We start from the raw sequence: 18,612 nt of genomic DNA on the forward strand, positions 1-18,612 counted from the left end.
TTGGAGGTGTGCAGTATGTTCCGTGATCTTCTTTACGATCGTGTGTGTGTGTGTTTGGCTGTGGAAATGTCTGCTAGTGATAGCATGTTGCATTTATTATGGATCCCCATTAGCTGCTACCAAAGCAGCAGCTACTCTTACTGGGGTCCAGCACAATTAAGGCAGTTTATACAATTTTAAAAACATTACAATGCATTCACAGATTTCACAACACACTGGGTGCCCTCAGGTCCCTACTCTACCACATATCTACAGCACTAAACCCGTGTGTGTGTGTGCTCCAATGTTTGTGTTGCTTCACAGTCCCCTCTGTTCCATTAGGTTTTTTTAATATCTAAATGTACTGCTTGCGTCAGTTACTTGATGTGGAATAGAGTTCCATGTTGTCCTGTGTGCCTCCCATAGTCTGTTCTGGACTTGGGGACTGTGAAAAGACCTCTTGTTGGGTATGCATGGTGTCCGAGTTGTGTGCCAGTAGTTTAGAGAGACAGCTCGGCCCATTCAACATGTCAATACCTCTCAGAAATAAAAGTAGTGATGAAGATTCTCTCCGCAACATTCAGCCAGGAGAGATTGACATGCATATTATTAGCTCTCTGTGAACATCCAAGGGCCAGCCGTGCTGCCAATTGCAATTGGCTAAGTCCTTTTTTTGTGTCACCTGACCACACGACTGAACAGTAGGCAAGGTGCGACAAATCCAGGGCCTGTAGAACCTGCCTTGTTGATAGTGTTGTTAAGAAGGCAGAGCATCGCTTTATTATAGACAGACTTATCCCTATCTTAGCTACTACTGCATCAATATATTTTGACCATGACTGTTTACAATCTAGGGTTACTCCAAGCAGTTTAGTCATCTCAATTTCCACATTTATTTATTTGAGGTTTAAGGGTTTAGTGAGTTTTGTTCCAAATACAATGCTTTTAGTTTTAGAAATATTTAGGGCTAACTTATTCCTTGCCACCCACTCTGAAACTAACTGCAGCTCTTTGAGTGTTGCAGTCATTTCAGTCGCTGTAGTAGCTGACGTGTATAATGTTGAGTCATCCACATACATAGATACTCTGGCTTTACTCAAAGTCAGTGGCATGTCATTAGTAAAACATTTAAAAAGAAAGGGACATAAACAGCTGCCCCGGGGAATTCCCAATTCTAACTGGATTATATTTGAGAGGCTTCCATTAAAGAACACCCTCTTGTCTTCTGTTAGACAAGTAACTCTTTATCCACAATAGCAGTGGGTGTAACACCATAACACAAGTTTTTCCAGCAGCAGACTTTGATCGATTTAATGTCAAAAGTCACACGGAAGTCTATGTCAAACGGTGACTGAGGCTCTCTTGTTTCTGTGTCTGTCTGTGTGGCCTGAGTGGCACTCAATGGTACTCTGTCTCTATTTCCTATTAATGACCTTAACAGAGACTGGAGCTACAGACCATTATACTCTCCTCTACTTGGTCTGTGTCTGGGTGGGGCTGTAGATTTAGTGACGTTTGGTTGCTCTCTGTGCTGATAAAAATAGCAAGAAGTGGTGTGTGTGTGTCTCTCTCTCTCTCTCTACCCCCTTATGTAATGGCCCTGAAGGCTCCCCGCTTTTAACCATCATGGTGAGCAGAGTACAGAGTGTATATGATTGCTGTGCATGTAGCATACAATAATGTGCTGGATTATTTTTGCAGTATGTACTGGTTACAGTGTAGCGTGCTGAGCACAGTAGGTAGGGAGTGTGTGATGACATCATTTGGTCACGATACTTCTCAGGACATGGGCCTGCCACACATACACACACACACACACACACACTTCACACCAGACCATGTGAGCGGTTGGAAATCCCGCTCATTGCTCTGCTCTGGTGCTCCATGTCCTTTCCTACTGCTCTGCTAAAAACCGTTCCACTCTCACAGGAAAAGAAACTCACAGGATTTCTTTTTTGCTCCATTCATTAAAATCGCAGGTTAACCAACACCCATCTATTTTTGTGACTACCTGGACCTACCAGTTGATTTAAGTATTGAAACCAAACCATGTGGATATGAATGAAAAGTATTTGAATAAACATGAAAAAGGTGCATTTTTAAGAAGCGAACATCATTTCAAATTGGCTACATGTCATATTAAACCGCATATAAACACTCTAAATTGGTCAGGAGCCAGACAGGGGGCCTAAGGAATGAAAATAAATTGTCTGTCTATTCTTTCAAGGCTATAGCCTGCAAAGAAATACATTGAAGCATTTGCGAGTGCGAAACAATAGGCTGGTAGGGACCTAAAGCGCACAGCATTTAAACAACATTTCATTGTATTAAATAATTCTATAAATTGTGCATATACTGTACGCTGTGACTTAGAATTAAATACAAGTTAAACAAAAAAATTACTTAGTGCCTTTTTTGAATTCATCTTTAGAAACACGAGTTTGGCCAGTCAGTGGCTTCATGCTCATGCAATGGTGTCTGGCGAGCAGGCAAGCAGTGGAGAATATCCTCTCTACACTGGCAGAGTCACTGGGGATGCTAAACACCCTTTTTCTGGGCAGAGATGCGGAGAAGGAAAAAAATACATAATAATTATACGTAGGCCTAAAGGTTTTTAGGCAAAAGTTTAGGCAAAACCTAATCAAAACGGAAAGCTTCTTGAACGTGGGAATGGGCCAGGCCTATTGGACCAAAATCTATTATGTTAAACAGATAATAGAACGAAAATTAACTAAACATTTCAGAGATCAATTTTTTTGGGCCACCCTCGAAGCAGCGTTACCCATGCAGAGCAAGGGGAACAACTACTCCAAGTCTGAGCTGACAAGGTAAAAATCTGTCATTCTGCCCCTGAACAAGGCAGTTAACCCACCGTTCCTAGGCCGTCATTGAAAGTAAGAATGTGTTGTTAACTTGTTATGGCTGCAATCCCGTTAACGGGATAATTGTCATCAACAAGCGCTGAATTGCATCGCGCCACATTCAAACAATATTACTAAAAATATTTATATTCATGAAATCACAAGTGCAATATAGGAAAACACAGCTTAGCCTTTTGTTAATCCACCTGTCGTGTCAGATTTTGAAAATATGCTTTACAGCGAAAGCAATACAAGCGTTTGTAAGTTTATCGATCGCTCGACAAAACATTATGTACACTTAGCATCAAGTAGCTTGGTCACGAAAATCAGAAAAGCAATCAAATTAATCGTTTACCTTTGATCTTCGGAAGTTTTCACTCACGAGACTCCCAGTTACACCACAAATGTTCCTTTTGTTCCATAAAGATTATTTTTATATCCAAAATACCTCCGTTTGTTTGGCGCGTTATGTTCAGAAATCCACAGGAAAGAGTGGTCACAACAACGATGACAAATTCCAAATAGTTTCCATAATATCCACAGAAACATGTCAAACGTTTTTTATAATCAATCCTCAGGTTGTTTTTTAAAATATATAATTGATAATATATCAACCAAAACTGTCTATCAGTAGGAGAGGGAAAGGCAATGGCAGCCCAAACTCTGTTACGCATACAAAACGTTGCTGGCACCCAGCCATACAAAGACTCAATGTTATCGTTATCGCTCATTTTTCTAAATAAAAGCCTGAAACTATGTCTAAAGACTGACACCTTGAGGAAGCGGTATGAAAAGGAATCTGGTTGATATCCCTTTAAATGGAGCAAAGGCAGGCTATGGAACATGGAGTTTTCAAAATAGAAGCCATTTCCTGGTTTGATTTTCCTCAGGGTTTCGCCTGCAATATCAGTTCTGTTATACTCAGACAATATTTTGACAGTTTTGGAAACTTTAGAGTGTTTTCTATTCAATACTACTAATAATATGCATATATTAGCAACTGAGACTGAGGAGCAGGCCGTTTTAGTTTGGGCAACTTATTCATTCAAGCTACTCAATACTCCCCCCCAGCCATAAGAAGTTAACTGACTTGCCTAGTTAAATAAAGGTGTAAAAAATATATATATATATCGGCAAAGTCGCCGTCCAAAAGTACCGATTTTCTGATGGTTATGAAAACTTGAAATCGGCTCTAATTAATCAGCCATTACAATTAATCGGTCGACCTCTAGTCTACACCAGTTGCATTCGGCGCTCGTGACAAATAACATTTGATTTGATGAGTGTCTTTTCAGATTCCACAATGATTCTTTAGTTGTGGACACTACATCACTGCACTCCCTCTCTTGCTCTTGGCCCTCATCTTTGTAAGTCACCTTGATTTAGCACCTGTGTGTTTTATCAGTTTCTTTATGAAAATATTTAGTGAACTCCATGACAGTAGCTAAAGCAAGGGGCCATAGCAGCACACAAGTAGACTACAAATGCGTGCTGGGGTGGGCATGCCTGAGCTCATGAAGTGAGCTCTACTGGAGTGAAATTGGAGCGGCCTTGAGGCTCCATCCTTTGGGAATCTCGCTCCACGCTCCAGTCAAATTGGGCACGCTCCGCTCCAGCTCCACTCCAGTTCACATGGTCGACTTCAGACACACACACATTTTAAAGACGTACACGTAGCAGAGTGCAATCAATCTCACACAGTGAGTGAGTAGCAGTTCTGTTGAAGTAGCAGATGGATAAGGCTTTGGGAGACCAGACACGCACGTACGTGCACACGCACAGCCATGGAAAGATTTAAAAGCTCTCTATTTCCTGATATTGATAGCAGGATAAAGTGCTGATGGGGACTAGGGTATAATTGCTCACATTTGCAGGCCACGTGTCTTTGGAAAAACACAGAGCAGCTTTGTGACAGCAGGTGCAGATAAGACAACGAGAAGAGCTGTTGATGACATTCCCTCCCTGTCTGTACTAAGTCCATGCATTTCTCTTTAGGTTAGGTTTGTCTCTCTTTCTCTTCTTCCATTTGTTTATTTTTGTCTCCTTCGTTCCTGCTCACTCTCTATCCTTCTTTCAACCCCTCTCCAGCTCTCTCTATCTCCCTCTTCCTCTCTACCTCCCCTCAATCTCTCTCTTTCTCACACGAATGAGAAAAGTATGAGGAGTATGCATAACTACCAGCACAACAACCTATCAGAATCAGAATGCACTGACATATATATATATATATAGTTGAAGTCGGAAGTTTATGTACACCTTAGCCAAATACATTAAACTCAGTTTTTCACAATTCCTGACATTTAATCCTAGTAAAGATTCCCCGTCTTAGGTCAGTTAGGATCACCACTTTATTTTAAGAATGTGAAATGTATGATAATAGTAGAGTGATTTATTTCAGCTTTCATTTCTTTCATCACATTCCCAGTGGGTCAGAAGTTTACATGCACTCAATTAGTATTTGGTAGCATTGCCTTTAAATTGTTTATCTTGGGTCAAACGTTTTGGGTAGCCTTTCACAAGCTTCCCACAATAAGTTGGGTGAAGTTTGGCCCATTCCTCCTGACAGAGCTGGTGTAACGGAGTCAGGTTTGTAGGCCTTTGTGCTCGCACAAGCTTTTTCAGTTCTGCCCACAAATTTTCCATATGATTGAGGACAGGGCTTTGTGATGGCCAATCCAATACCTTGACTTTGTTGTCCTTAAGCCATTTTGCCACAACGTTAGAAATATGCTTGGGGTCCATTTGGAAGACCCATTTGTGACCAAGCTTTAACTTCCTGACTGATGTCTTGAGATGTTCTTTCTATATATCCACATAATGTGAAGTGCACCAGTCCCTCCTGCGGCAAACCACCCCCACAACATGATGATGCCACCCCCGAGCTTCACGGTTGGGATGGCGTTCTTCGGCTTGAAGCCTCCCCCTTTTCCTCCAAACATAACCAAGGTCATTATGGCCAAATAGTTATATTTTTTGTTTCATCAGACCAGAGGACATTTCTCCAAAAAGTACGATCTTTGTCCTCATGTGCAGTTGCAAACCGTAGTCTGGCTTTTTTATGGTGGTTTTGGAGCAGTGGCTTCTCCCTTGCTGAGCGGCCTTTCAGGTTATGTCGATATAGGACTCGTTTTACTGTGGATATAGATACTTTTGTACCGGTTTCCTTCAGCATCTTCACAAGGTCCTTTGCTGTTGTTCTGGGATTGATTTGCACTTTTCGCAGCAAAGTACGTTCATCTCTAGGAGACAGACCGTGTCTCCTTCCTGAGCGGTATGACGGCTGCGTGGTCCCATTTTTTTTTTTATATTTTTTTATTTCACCTTTATTTAACCAGGTAGGCTAGTTGAGAACAAGTTCTCATTTGCAACTGCGACCTGGCCAAGATAAAGCATAGCAGTGTGAACAGACAACACAGAGTTACACATGGAATAAACAATTAACAAGTCAATAACACAGTAGAAAAAAATGGGCAGTCTATATACAATGTGTGCAAAAGGCATGAGGAGGTAGGCGAATAATACAATTTTGCAGATTAACACTGGGGTGATAAATGATCAGATGGTCATGTACAGGTAGAGATATTGGTGTGCAAAAGAGCAGAAAAGTAAATAAATAAATAAAAAAAACAGTATAAAAACAGTATGGGAATGAGGTAGGTGAAAATGGGTGGGCTATTTACCAATAGACTATGTACAGCTGCAGCGATCGGTTAGCTGCTCGGATAGCTGATGTTTGAAGTTGGTGAGGGAGATAAAAGTCTCCAACTTCAGCGATTTTTGCAGTTCGTTCCAGTCACAGGCAGCAGAGTACATGGTGTTTATACTTGTGTACTATTGTTTTTACAGATGAACATGGTACATTCAGGCATCTTGAATTTGCTCCCAAGGATGAACCAGACTTGTGGAGGTCTACAATGTTTTTTCTGAGGTCTTTGCTGATTTCTTTTGATTTTCCCATGATGTCAAGTAAAGAGGCAATGAGTTTGAAGGTATGCCTTGAAGTACATCCACAGATACACCTCCAATTGACTCAAATGATGTCAATTAGCCTATCAGAAGCTTCTAAAGCCATGACATAATTTTCTGGAATTTTCCAAGCTGTTTAAAGACACAGTCAACTTAGTGTATGTAAACTTCTGACCCACTGGAATTGTGATGCAGTGAAATAATCTGTCTGTAAACAATTGTTGGAAAAATTACTTGTGTCATGCACATAGTAGATATCCTAACCGACTTGTCAAAACTATAGTTTGTTAACCTCTCTAGGGTATGTGGGACGCTAGCGTCCCATCTGGCCAACATCCAGTGAGATTGCAGAGCGCCAAATTCAAATACAGAAATACACATTTATAAAAATTCAGAAAACAAAACATATTTTACATAGGTTTAAAGATGAACCTGTGAATCCAACCACGGTGTCAGATTCAAAAAATGCTTTACAGCGAAAGCATACCTTACGATTATTTGAGAACATAGCCCAGTTGACAAATTATTACAAACAGTAACCAGCCAAGCAGAAGCGTTACAAAACTCAGAAATAGAGAGAAAATTAATCCCTTACCTTTGATGATTTTCATATGGTGGCACTCAGAAGATGTTCATTTACTCAATAAATGTTCCTTTTGTTTGATAGTCTCTTTATATCCAAAAACCTCAGTTTTGTTCGTGCGTTTTCTTCAGTAATCCACAGGCTCAAACGCAGTCAAAACAGAAGTTCATAGAAACATGTCAAACGATGTTTATATTCAAACCTCAGGTTGTTTTTAGCCTAAATGATCTATAATATTTCAACCGGACAATAACGTTGTCAATATAAAAGGTAAACAAGAAATGCACTCTCTCCGGATTGCGCATGAAAAAGCTATGTGACACGTCAGGGTCCACTCATTCAGACTGGTCTTACTCCCTCATTTATAAGAATACAAGCCTGAAACAATGTCTAAAGACTGTTGACATCTAGTGGAAGGCATAGGAACTGCAAATTGAGTCCTAAGTCAATGGATACTGTAATGGCATTGAATAGAAAACTACAAAAACAAAACAACTTCCTGAATGTATTTTTCTCAGGTTTTCGCCTGCCAAATCAGTTCTGTTATACTCACAGACACTATTTTAACAGTTTTGGAAACTTTTTGGAGTTTTCTATCCAAATCTACCAGTTATATGCATATCATATGTTCTGGGCCCGAGTAGCAGGCCGTTTAATTTGGGCATGCTTTTCATCCAAAATTCCGAATGCTGCCCCCTACCCTAGAGAGGTTAACAAGACATTTGTGGAGTGGTTGAAAAACGAGTTTTAATCACTTTAACCTAAATGTATGTAAACTTCCCACTTCAACTGTATATATATATACTGCTCAAAAAAATAAAGGGAACACTTAAACAACACAATGTAACTCCAAGTCAGTCACACTTCTGTGAAATCAAACTGTCCATTTAGGAAGCAACACTGATTGATTACTTGTGAGGCACAGCTAAGTGATATTTTTTTACTGGACTGATGGCGTGCGTCTGGTGGGGTTAACATATGGAATTGTTTTAAGATGGTCATATCAAATAGCTTATGATACTTGGTGTATAATTTTTAAGACCCCTTAAGGTATTACATTTTTTATTTTATTTGGCATTACTGCTATTAGCCCGTAGAAATGAATAACAGATTCACGACATGGAACAGAAAATCTAAAGGACGTTTGTTCTGAAGTGTCTGTCCTATATCTGCGAGATATACACGGATGATCAGGAAACTATTTGTGTTCTTTTTTTTTTTTTTGCATATACAGCTCATTCAGAAAGTATTAAGATGCCTTTTTTCCTAATTTTGTTACATTATACAGCCTTATTCTCAAATGTATTAAATAATTGTATTCCCTCAGGAATATACAATACCCCATAATGACAAAGCAAAAACAAGTTTTTCGACATTTTTGCAAATTAATAAAAACATTTAAATATATCACATTTTAAATAAGTATTCAGTCCCTTTTACTGAGTACTTTTGTTGAAGCACCTTTGGCAGTGATTACAGCCTCGAGTCTTCTTGGGTATTGATGCTATAAGCTTGACACACTGTATTTGAGGAGTTTCTCCCATTCTTCTAGAGCTCCGACTTTCTGACCTGAAGATCACTGAAGTCATGGTTTGACCTTATATTTTTCAGAGTTCCCACCTGTCTTGAAAGCACCATCGTCTGCGTTAAAACCAAATATCGATCCAGGTTGGATGTGATTACAGGGATGACGTGCGACCTCGCCACCTGACTTTGAAAAGCTCCTCGCGATATGCATCAAGCACACCCAACTCATTAGTGGTGGTGAGCTATATTAAGTCAGACTAATTTGCAATTGACTGTCATAGCCCCACATTAAAAGTATGTGATGGTGAGATGAGAAGACCATCAGAAAGACTTCCATAGCCCCAAATAAAAAAGTAAACATTGGCTGTTAATTACCAAATAAAATTCACATGGTTGGGGTCACGAGAATTTTCAGATATCAAACTGGGGTTGCGGCCCTAGACTGACTGGCTGCTGTACAGTTGTGGAGTTTGCTGTGCACTTTCCACCCATTTCTTGCTTTCTCTTTTGTCTCGCTCGCGCTGTGTGTGTGTTATTGTGTGTTGGTGTAGGAGAGCAGAGGAACATGACGTACGCACAGCTGTAATAAACCTGTTTACTGTGAGGGTGAATGGACAGCCAGAGACCCCTCGCTGTGCTGCAATGTCACAACTACCATCTAGCATCCACCCCCTATACTCTCCTGACGATTCTACCATTCCTAGTTCCCTCTTCCGTACTGCCTCCAACCAGCCCACACCTTTATAGGCTAGTTCAGTACAGCACCCACCAATATGCTGCACTGCTGTCAAGAGAATTGTTATTCACCACATTTTTATTCACCCCCCTCAACAACAAAACAGAAGTCCCCAATGTCCATCCCTTTCCCAATGTGCAACCCTTTCCCCCAACCAAACTATGAACCTCCACACATAGACCCTTACACACAGCTAGGGCTGGGCGGTATACCGTATTTTCCTATATACCGGTATTGATGCACGGACTGGTTTGGGTTTTTACTTTATCTTCTGTAACGGTATTCGAATGTTTGGTCTGTTAAATGCGATACAAAGTGTGTAACGTTCATTTTTGTAGTATACTCTGCTACTTGAGTCCTCTCTCTCTGCTCTCTCTTTGCTCTCTCTCTCTGCTCTCTCTCTCTCCAAGCCACTTTCCACAAAGACCTAGCCCCGCCCCCTGTCACTCAAGGAGTGCATTTGTTGTTCCTCGATCACGAGACACTTGTGTTCAGTCTGCATGGTCAATGCAGCTACAATCTAGGCCTTATTGTTTACCAAATGTTGCAATTGTGATTTGACTTGCGAATTAGAGCAAAACATTTGGGTAAACTGTTGGAATCATGGAAATAGAATGATTATTCTAATTCTATAGAATAGTGGGCTCTTTGAATACAGTTGTTAAGCATGACAACGAATTAAAATGCCAGGGAGTAGTTATTGTGTCAGGGTAGGAAAAAAAGTGTAACTAGTGATTTAGCGTTAGCGGCTAACACAAATTTAGGTCCAACTTGATAAGAAAAGACAAACTAACCATTTTCAGATGTAAAAAAACACAAACCAATTGTGTAATTACAGAGCACTAGTGGATTTATATTAAGAAGCAAAGTGAAAAAAGCATTGTTGTCATCAACATTGTTGCTTGCCCATATCGTGCAGCCCTACATGGCAGTGTGGAAATTCTCAAATAAGTGCAGGAAATGCAGAAAGTGATAAATGCAGAAATGTACTTTTGCTTAAAGTTAAATTGAAGAGTTTAAAACAATCAGAATGGAGAAATATTCTAAGTGATTTCAATGAGTCTATGTGTTGATACCCTGGGATCACTCACTACTCATAAAGCAAATGTACAACTTTTATTATTCAAAAACATATATTATTTACGTTATGACGTTTTTTATTTATTTTTTAAATACTGTGATATTATATTTTGGTAATATCACTGTGTGTGTTCCACACAAAGTTTGTTCCTCGGGGGACAGACTTGCAGTATGTACAGTAGCACTTCTCAGTGACTCACTCACAGGACCCACCTCCACCCATCCCTCAATCCTCCCTGCTTTCTTCACCGGGGACCCTGATGCAGTCATTAATTCAGTAGTGACTCCTACTCCAGGGCCCCCAGCCAAGACGGGCGAGGAAGGGATGGAGGGTGTAAAGGAGAGAAGAGTCATTTAGAGTTGGAAGTGATGGAGGAGAGGAGGAAAGCTAAGAATAGCAGCAGGGAGGGCGGATAGAGAGCTGGAGATAGCGGCTGCTTGCAGCTAGCAGAGCCTTACTGGGGCGTTTAACACCACGATGACAGAAACTTTACTGACAGACGCACAGACAGAGGCCCTAAGCCTAAATCTTATCTTAACTCCCAAGGCTAGGATGACTGAGGATTCCACCTCAGAGATGTGACAGAGGAATAGACAGACACAGAACAGTTGCCAAGTGAGAGTAATTTTTTAATGCATCCTTCCTCCTTTCTACTATGAGGTGATTGCTGATGATGATTGACAACCATTAATTGATAATGATTGGGTAGCCTAGGTGAAAGCAATATGGTGGAAAGTTCAAGGAGATCTTCATGAAAGGAAGAAAATAAACTAGGAAGGATAGAATGAGGGAAGGGAAGGAAGGATCTGTATACAGCCTGACTGTCTTCAAATTGTTGGGAGCTCTGTTTTTCTCATTCAGTTAGGCAAGCCTATTTGAAATTGTTAAAAGCTTATTTCAAGGTTGTCTATTGCTTCCCCAGAAGTCTTCTTATGTAGAGTTCACTGCAGATTCTCAAAAAAATGAATTAGAAAGGCTATTTATTTGACAGCATATATATTAACCAGTGGTAATGCTTTGAATGAATTCCAGGCGATTGTCAGCCAGCTGTGTTTATCCAGGTGGACTGGAATGTTCCTTCCTGTAGTTTTTTTTTTGGGGGGCACTCGCCAGGAATTCAGCTAGGAATTAGTTAAATTTAGGAAATCTGTGCACAAATATTCCCACAAATAAAAAATAAATGAGATCTTGTCTCAATGTAATCAAGGTATGAAGGTGTATTTGAAAATAATTTATTTTTGGGATTAATTATGTTCCGGCCCCCCCGACCATCCACAAAAAAATCTCCCTGCGGCTGAATTTAGTTGCCTGCCCCTGCCCTATGACTCATCACTGCCGAGTTCTCTGCTCCAATCAGCTCCCAGCGCGTTTTCTCTCTCTCTGCCTCTTTCTCTCTCTCTCACAGCTTTCTTCCCTCCGCAGTGTTACACAACTTTCCTCAAGGTTGTCAATTGTGAGACTGTGATGTATAGATTGTGTGTGGTCACCTGAGTGACTGTGTCTTTTCGAGAGAAAAAAAATGTGTGTGTACAATGTCTTTAAAAACAAAATGTTGGTGAGTCTTTCTCGTCTCAGTGTGTCTTTGTGCTCCAATGCCTTTGTGGCCACATTCTTCAGATGTCTGACCTCTTTTAAAGGGAGCTTAGAACAAAGGCATCTATTTCTCAGCCTGTGTGAAAAAACTGGTATTGAAGAACTGTGCAAGGACAGGCTTTCTAGTCTCCGCTGCTGTGTAGTTCTCTCCAAGCTTTTTTTTTCTCTCTCTCGTTCTCTCTCTCTCTCGCTCCCCCCCAAGCCCTGGGTAGATGATGTCTAAATTTGATTAATCTTTGAGCTGTGCAAGGCTTATTTAACTTTGTCAATAATAACGGTGTTCTTCAGTCAACATGAGGTGGATGCTGCTGACACTAAGGTGTACTAGGTGACAGACTTGATGTAGCACTGCAACAACCTGAGCTTTCACTGTAGTCTCACTAACTCTCTTTGAAGGAGGACTTATTTTATTGGTGGTTTATCATGGTCAGGTATCTGCAGTTGCAAACATGATTTATTAATTCATACGTCTTTCTGTCATCTCTCACGTGCTCACTCACCCACTCTCCGTATCTCCTTCCCTCTCTCCTTTAGGGGTGTGTGGTTGCTGTGGGGCTCTGAGGCCCCGCTACAAGAGACTGGTGGACAACATTTTCCCAGAGGACCCAGAGGTGAGAGTTCAACTGACACTTCCTGTTTCCTGTGGCAATGTGCTCTACATCCGGTGACCTTTTTGCCATTTCAATATTTCTAGTGGTCTCCTCATCTTCACTGATCTGAAAAGACTAGACAGACAGAAGTGAATTCCTGGCAGGCAACCTCTGAATGACTTTCACTGGTCCTGTCACAATGAGAGAATATGAAGGACAAAGAAGAAAGTCACTATTGAAGATATTCTACATATATCACCATATCTGTGAAGGAGAATGACTTGATTGAATTCATTTATTTGTGAACGTTATAAAAATAGCCCAGTCTACCTGTCAGATCTGTTGCCAGCAACACATCTGATTTCAGAACGCAGAGACCTAATTTCTCTGCTGTGTGTGCATGTCAATTGTGAGCTGCATGCCCCAAAAACCAGTCTGTTTCAAATTGTGGGTTCTACGCTCCCGTCACAGAGACTGTAACTAATCTAATCCCCTCACCCAGGGACTGACCCACAACCCTCTGTCATTCACTCATTCACACTAACAGTGTGTCTGGAATGTGTGTATGAGACTAACCAGAGCTCTCCGATAACATTCACACGGCTGCAGGGGAGATAAAAAGTGTCTTTAACGTTGAGTCAGACTCTAAATCCAGAGTCAGGGAGAATAGACCAAAGTCAGGTTAATGTGTTTACCATATAGAGTTATGTATAGCTCTGTCTGGTAATGACTTTTAATTCTATCTTTGTATTATTTTGAATGCTTTACCACACATTTTATAGTTCAAGCCTTATAAAAAGTATGTCATTCTGTTCTTGTCTATTGACATTATGTTTTGTCGACCTCAGGAAGTGTAGCTGCTTTTGCAACAGCTAATGGGGATCCTAATAAAATACCAAAATACAATATACAATGGAGGCAATTCCTGTGAGCAAAGTTAATTTATATTTTATTGGATCATTACTAGTCTAAATGTAAATGAGAGGCTATCTCACCAGACTCTGTGGAGTGGACGATTTTAGTCCTTGAGCCCAGACTGTTTGACCTGGAGGGGGTGTGTGTTGGTGTGACCTAGAGTTTGGGCATGGCCACATGCTTGTGTTGTGTTGTCCTCTTTTTAATTTTTTTCTGTCACCCTTGGTGAACATAACTCTGAGAAAATGCATATCACATGTGGCGTTCCACAAGGTTCCATTTTGGGTCCGGTACTATTCAGTTTATTTATGTTATCCCTTGGCAGCGTTATCAGAAAGCACAGCATTGATTTTCACTGATATGCAGACAATACACAACTTTACATTTGTGTCACCAGACTATTTTAGCTCCCCTGATAAATTATTAGACTGTATTAGTGATGTAAATACTTGAATGGCCCTCAACTTCCTCCATCTAAATCAAGACTCCACACCGCGTGGCCGCGGCCACTCTAATCTGGTGGTCCCAGCGCGCACGACCCACGTGGAGTTCCAGGTCTCCGGTAGCCTCTGGAACTGCCGATCTGCGGCCAACAAGGCAGAGTTCATCTCAGCCTATGCCTCCCTCCAGTCCCTCGACTTCTTGGCACTGACGGAAACATGGATCACCACAGATAACACTGCTACTCCTACTGCTCTCTCTTCGTCCGCCCACGTGTTCTCGCACACCCCGAGAGCTTCTGGTCAGCGGGGTGGTGGCACCGGGATCCTCATCTCTCCCAAGTGGTCATTCTCTCTTTCTCCCCTTACCCATCTGTCTATCGCCTCCTTTGAATTCCATGCTGTCACAGTTACCAGCCCTTTCAAGCTTAACATCCTTATCATTTATCGCCCTCCAGGTTCCCTCGGAGAGTTCATCATTGAGCTTGATGCCTTGATAAGCTCCTTTCCTGAGGATGGCTCACCTCACAGTTCTGGGCGACTTTAACCTCCCCACGTCTACCTTTGACTCATTCCTCTCTGCCTCCTTCTTTCCACTCCTCTCCTCTTTGACCTCACCCTCTCACCTTCCCCTCTACTCACAAGGCAGGCAATACGCTCGACCTCATCTTTACTAGATGCTGTTCTTCCACTAACCTCACTGCAACTCCCTCCAAGTCTCCGACCACTACCTTGTATCCTTTTCCCTCTTGCTCTCATCCAACACTTCCCACACTGCCCCTACTCGGATGGTATCGCGCCGTCCCAATCTTCGCTCTCTCTCCCCCGCTACTCTCTCCTCTTCCATCCTATCATCTCTTCCCTCTGCTCAAACCTTCTCCAACCTATCTCCTGATTCTGCCTCCTCAACCCTCCTCTCCTCCCTTTCTGCATCCCTTGATTCTCTATGTCCCCTATCCTCCAGGCCGGCTCGGTCCTCCCTCCTGCTCCGTGGCTCGACGACTCATTGCGAGCTCACAGAACAGGGCTCCGGGCAGCCGAGCGGAAATGGAGGAAAACCTCGCCTCCCTGTGGACCTGGCATCCTTTCACTCCCTCCTCTCTACATTTTCCTCTTCTGTCTCTGCTGCTAAAGCCACTTTCTACCACTCTAAAGTCCAAGCATCTGCCTCTAACCCTAGGAAGCTCTTTGCCACCTTCTCCTCCCTCCTGAATCCTCCTCCTCCCCCCCCTCCTCCCTCTCTGCAGATGACTTCGTCAACCATTTTGAAAAGAAGGTCGACGACATCCGATCCTCGTTTGCTAAGTCAAACGACACCGCTGGTTCTGCTCACACTGCCCTACCCTGTGCTCTGACCTCTTTCTCCCCTCTCTCTCTAGATGAAATCTCGCGTCTTGTGACGGCCGGCCGCCCAACAACCTGCCCGCTTGACCCTATTCCCTCCTCTCTTCTCCAGACCATTTCCGGAGACCTTCTCCCTTACCTCGCTCATCAACTCATCCCTGACCGCTGGCTACGTCCCTTCTGTCTTCAAGAGTTCAAGCTTAACGCTCGGCTGCCCGGAGCCCTGTTCTGTGAGGCAGTTAACCCACTGTTCCTAGGCCGTCATTGAAAATAAGAATTTGTTCTTAACTGACTTGCCTAGTTAAATAAAGGTAAAAAATTTAAAAAAAAAAATTAATAAAAAAGAGAGCGAGAGTTGCACCCCTTCTGAAAAAACCTACACTCGATCCCTCCGATGTCAACAACTACAGACCAGTATCCCTTCTTTCTTTTCTCTCCAAAACTCTTGAACGTGCCGTCCTTGGCCAGCTCTCCCGCTATCTCTCTCTGAATGACCTTCTTGATCCAAATCAGTCAGGTTTCAAGACTAGTCATTCAACTGAGACTGCTCTTCTCTGTATCACGGAGGCCCTCCGCACTGCTAAAGCTAACTCTCTCTCCTCTGCTCTCATCCTTCTAGACCTATCGGCTGCCTTCGATACTGTGAACCATCAGATCCTCCTCTCCACCCTCTCCGAGTTGGGCATCTCCGGCGCGGCCCACGCTTGGATTGCGTCCTACCTGACAGGTCGCTCCTACCAGGTGGCGTGGCGAGAATCTGTCTCCTCACCACGCGCTCTCACCACTGGCGTCCCCAGGGCTCTGTTCTAGGCCCTCTCCTATTCTCGCTATACACCAAGTCACTTGGCTCTGTCATAACCTCACATGGTCTCTCCTATCATTGCTATGCAGACGACACACAATTAATCTTCTCCTTTCCCCCTTCTGATGACCAGGTGGCGAATCGCATCTCTGCATGTCTGGCAGACATATCAGTGTGGATGACGGATCACCACCTCAAGCTGAACCTCGGCAAGACGGAGCTGCTCTTCCTCCCGGGAAGGACTGCCCGTTCCATGATCTCGCCATCACGGTTGACAACTCCATTGTGTCCTCCTCCCAGAGCGCTAAAAACCTTGGCGTGATCCTGGACAACACCATGTCGTTCTCAACTAACATCAAGGCGGTGGCCCGTTCTTGTAGGTTCATGCTCTACAACATCCGCAGAGTACGACCCTGCCTCACACAGGAAGCGGCGCAGGTCCTAATCCAGGCACTTGTCATCTCCCGTCTGGATTACTGCAACTCGCTGTTGGCTGGGCTCCCTGCCTGTGCCATTAAACCCCTACAACTCATCCAGAACGCCGCAGCCCGTCTGGTGTTCAACCTTCCCAAGTTTTCTCACGTCACCCCGCTCCTCCGCTCTCTCCACTGGCTTCCAGTTGAAGCTCGCATCCGCTACAAGACCATGGTGCTTGCCTACGGAGCTGTGAGGGGAACGGCACCTCAGTACCTCCAGGCTCTGATCAGGCCCTACACCCAAACAAGGGCACTGCGTTCATCCACTTCTGGCCTGCTCGCCTCCCTACCACTGAGGAAGTACAGTTCCCGCGCAGCCCAGTCAAAACTGTTCGCTGCTCTGGCCCCCCAATGGTGGAACAAACTCCCTCACGACGCCAGGACAGCGGAGTCAATCACCACCTTCCGGAGACACCTGAAACCCCACCTTTTTCAGGAATACCTAGGATAGGATAAAGTAATCCTTCTCACCCCCCCCCTTAAAAGATTTAGATGCACTATTGTAAAGTGGCTGTTCCACTGGATGTCTTAAGGTGAACGCACCAATTTGTAAGTCGCTCTGGATAAGAGCGTCTGCTAAATGACTTAAATGTAAATGTAAGACATGACTGAGGTACTTATTGTTGGAGCCAAAGCACAGAGAGAGAATCGAGTCTCACATTTGAATTCACTGGCAATAAAAATAAAACACCAGGTAAAAACCTAGGTGTTATTATAGATTCTGAACAAAATTTCATTAGCAATATAATCTAAATAGCTTTTTACCAGATGAGGAACATTGCCAAGTTGTAGCTGTTTCTCTCTCAGGTTGATATAGAGACACTCTTCCATGCTTTTATTATAAGCAGGCTTGACTACTGTAATGGTCTCCTGTCTGGTCTACCCAAGAAAGCTTGTGCACCCCAATACATGTCAGACATGCTTTTAAGTTATGTACCCAGTAGGTCCCTCAGGTCTTCTGGCACTGACCTTTTAACTACCCCAAAGCCTTGGACCATGAGGCATGGAGAGACAGCCTTTAGTTATTATGACCCCAGCCTGTGGAATAGCCTGCCAGAGAACCTGAGGGGGACCAAGAGAAATGGAGAGACAGCCTTTAGTTATTATGACCCCAGCCTCTGGAATAGCCTGCCAGAGGACCTGAGGGGGACCAAGATGCATGGAGAGACAGCCTTTAGTTATTATGACCCCAGCCTCTGGAATAGCCTGCCAGAGAACCTGAGGGGGGCTGAAACGGGTGGACATATTTAAAAGAGAACTTAAAACATACATTTTTAGCTTTGCATTTTATTAGGTTGCTTTTTAGTCATTCAGTGTGTCATTCTTTTTTTTTTTATCGTATGTTTATTGTGTAGTAAATGTTTAATCTTTTTTTAATGGTTAATTTTTTTCCTGTAAAGCGCATTGCATTCCATGTCTGAAATGTGCTGTATAAATAAAGCTTGATTTTGATTTGAGTATATTCCTGTCCTGTGGAGACAGTGAACCAAGAACCCAAACCTAACCCTTTTCCACCTTTCTCTTTCTCTTGTCTTTCCCTCTCTCCCCCCCACACCCTCGATCTCTCGGTCTGTCTGTAGGACGGGTTGGTGAAGGCTAACATGGAGAAGTTGACGTTCTATGCCCTGTCAGCTCCAGAGAAGCTGGACCGTATCGGGGCCTACCTGTCAGAGAGGCTCTCCAGGGACGTGGCTAGGCACCGCTACGGGTGAGCAACAC

General features: G+C 43.0%; 1 protein-coding gene across 3 annotated transcripts in view; it reads left to right on the forward strand.

The window, feature by feature from the left end:
* efr3bb (EFR3 homolog Bb (S. cerevisiae)) overlaps positions 1–18,612 on the forward strand; it is a 66,424-nt gene that overhangs the window by 8,732 nt on the left and 39,080 nt on the right. For all 3 annotated transcript variants that reach the window (XM_029676400.2, XM_029676399.2, XM_029676401.2), the window contains 2 exons: positions 12,861–12,937; positions 18,474–18,601. In XM_029676400.2, the coding sequence (XP_029532260.1) occupies positions 12,861–12,937; positions 18,474–18,601 (205 nt within the window). The remainder of the gene's footprint in view (positions 1–12,860; positions 12,938–18,473; positions 18,602–18,612) is intronic.

The sequence above is a fragment of the Oncorhynchus nerka genome, linkage group LG13 (genome assembly GCF_034236695.1).
Source record: "Oncorhynchus nerka isolate Pitt River linkage group LG13, Oner_Uvic_2.0, whole genome shotgun sequence".
Classification (NCBI taxonomy): domain Eukaryota; kingdom Metazoa; phylum Chordata; class Actinopteri; order Salmoniformes; family Salmonidae; genus Oncorhynchus; species Oncorhynchus nerka.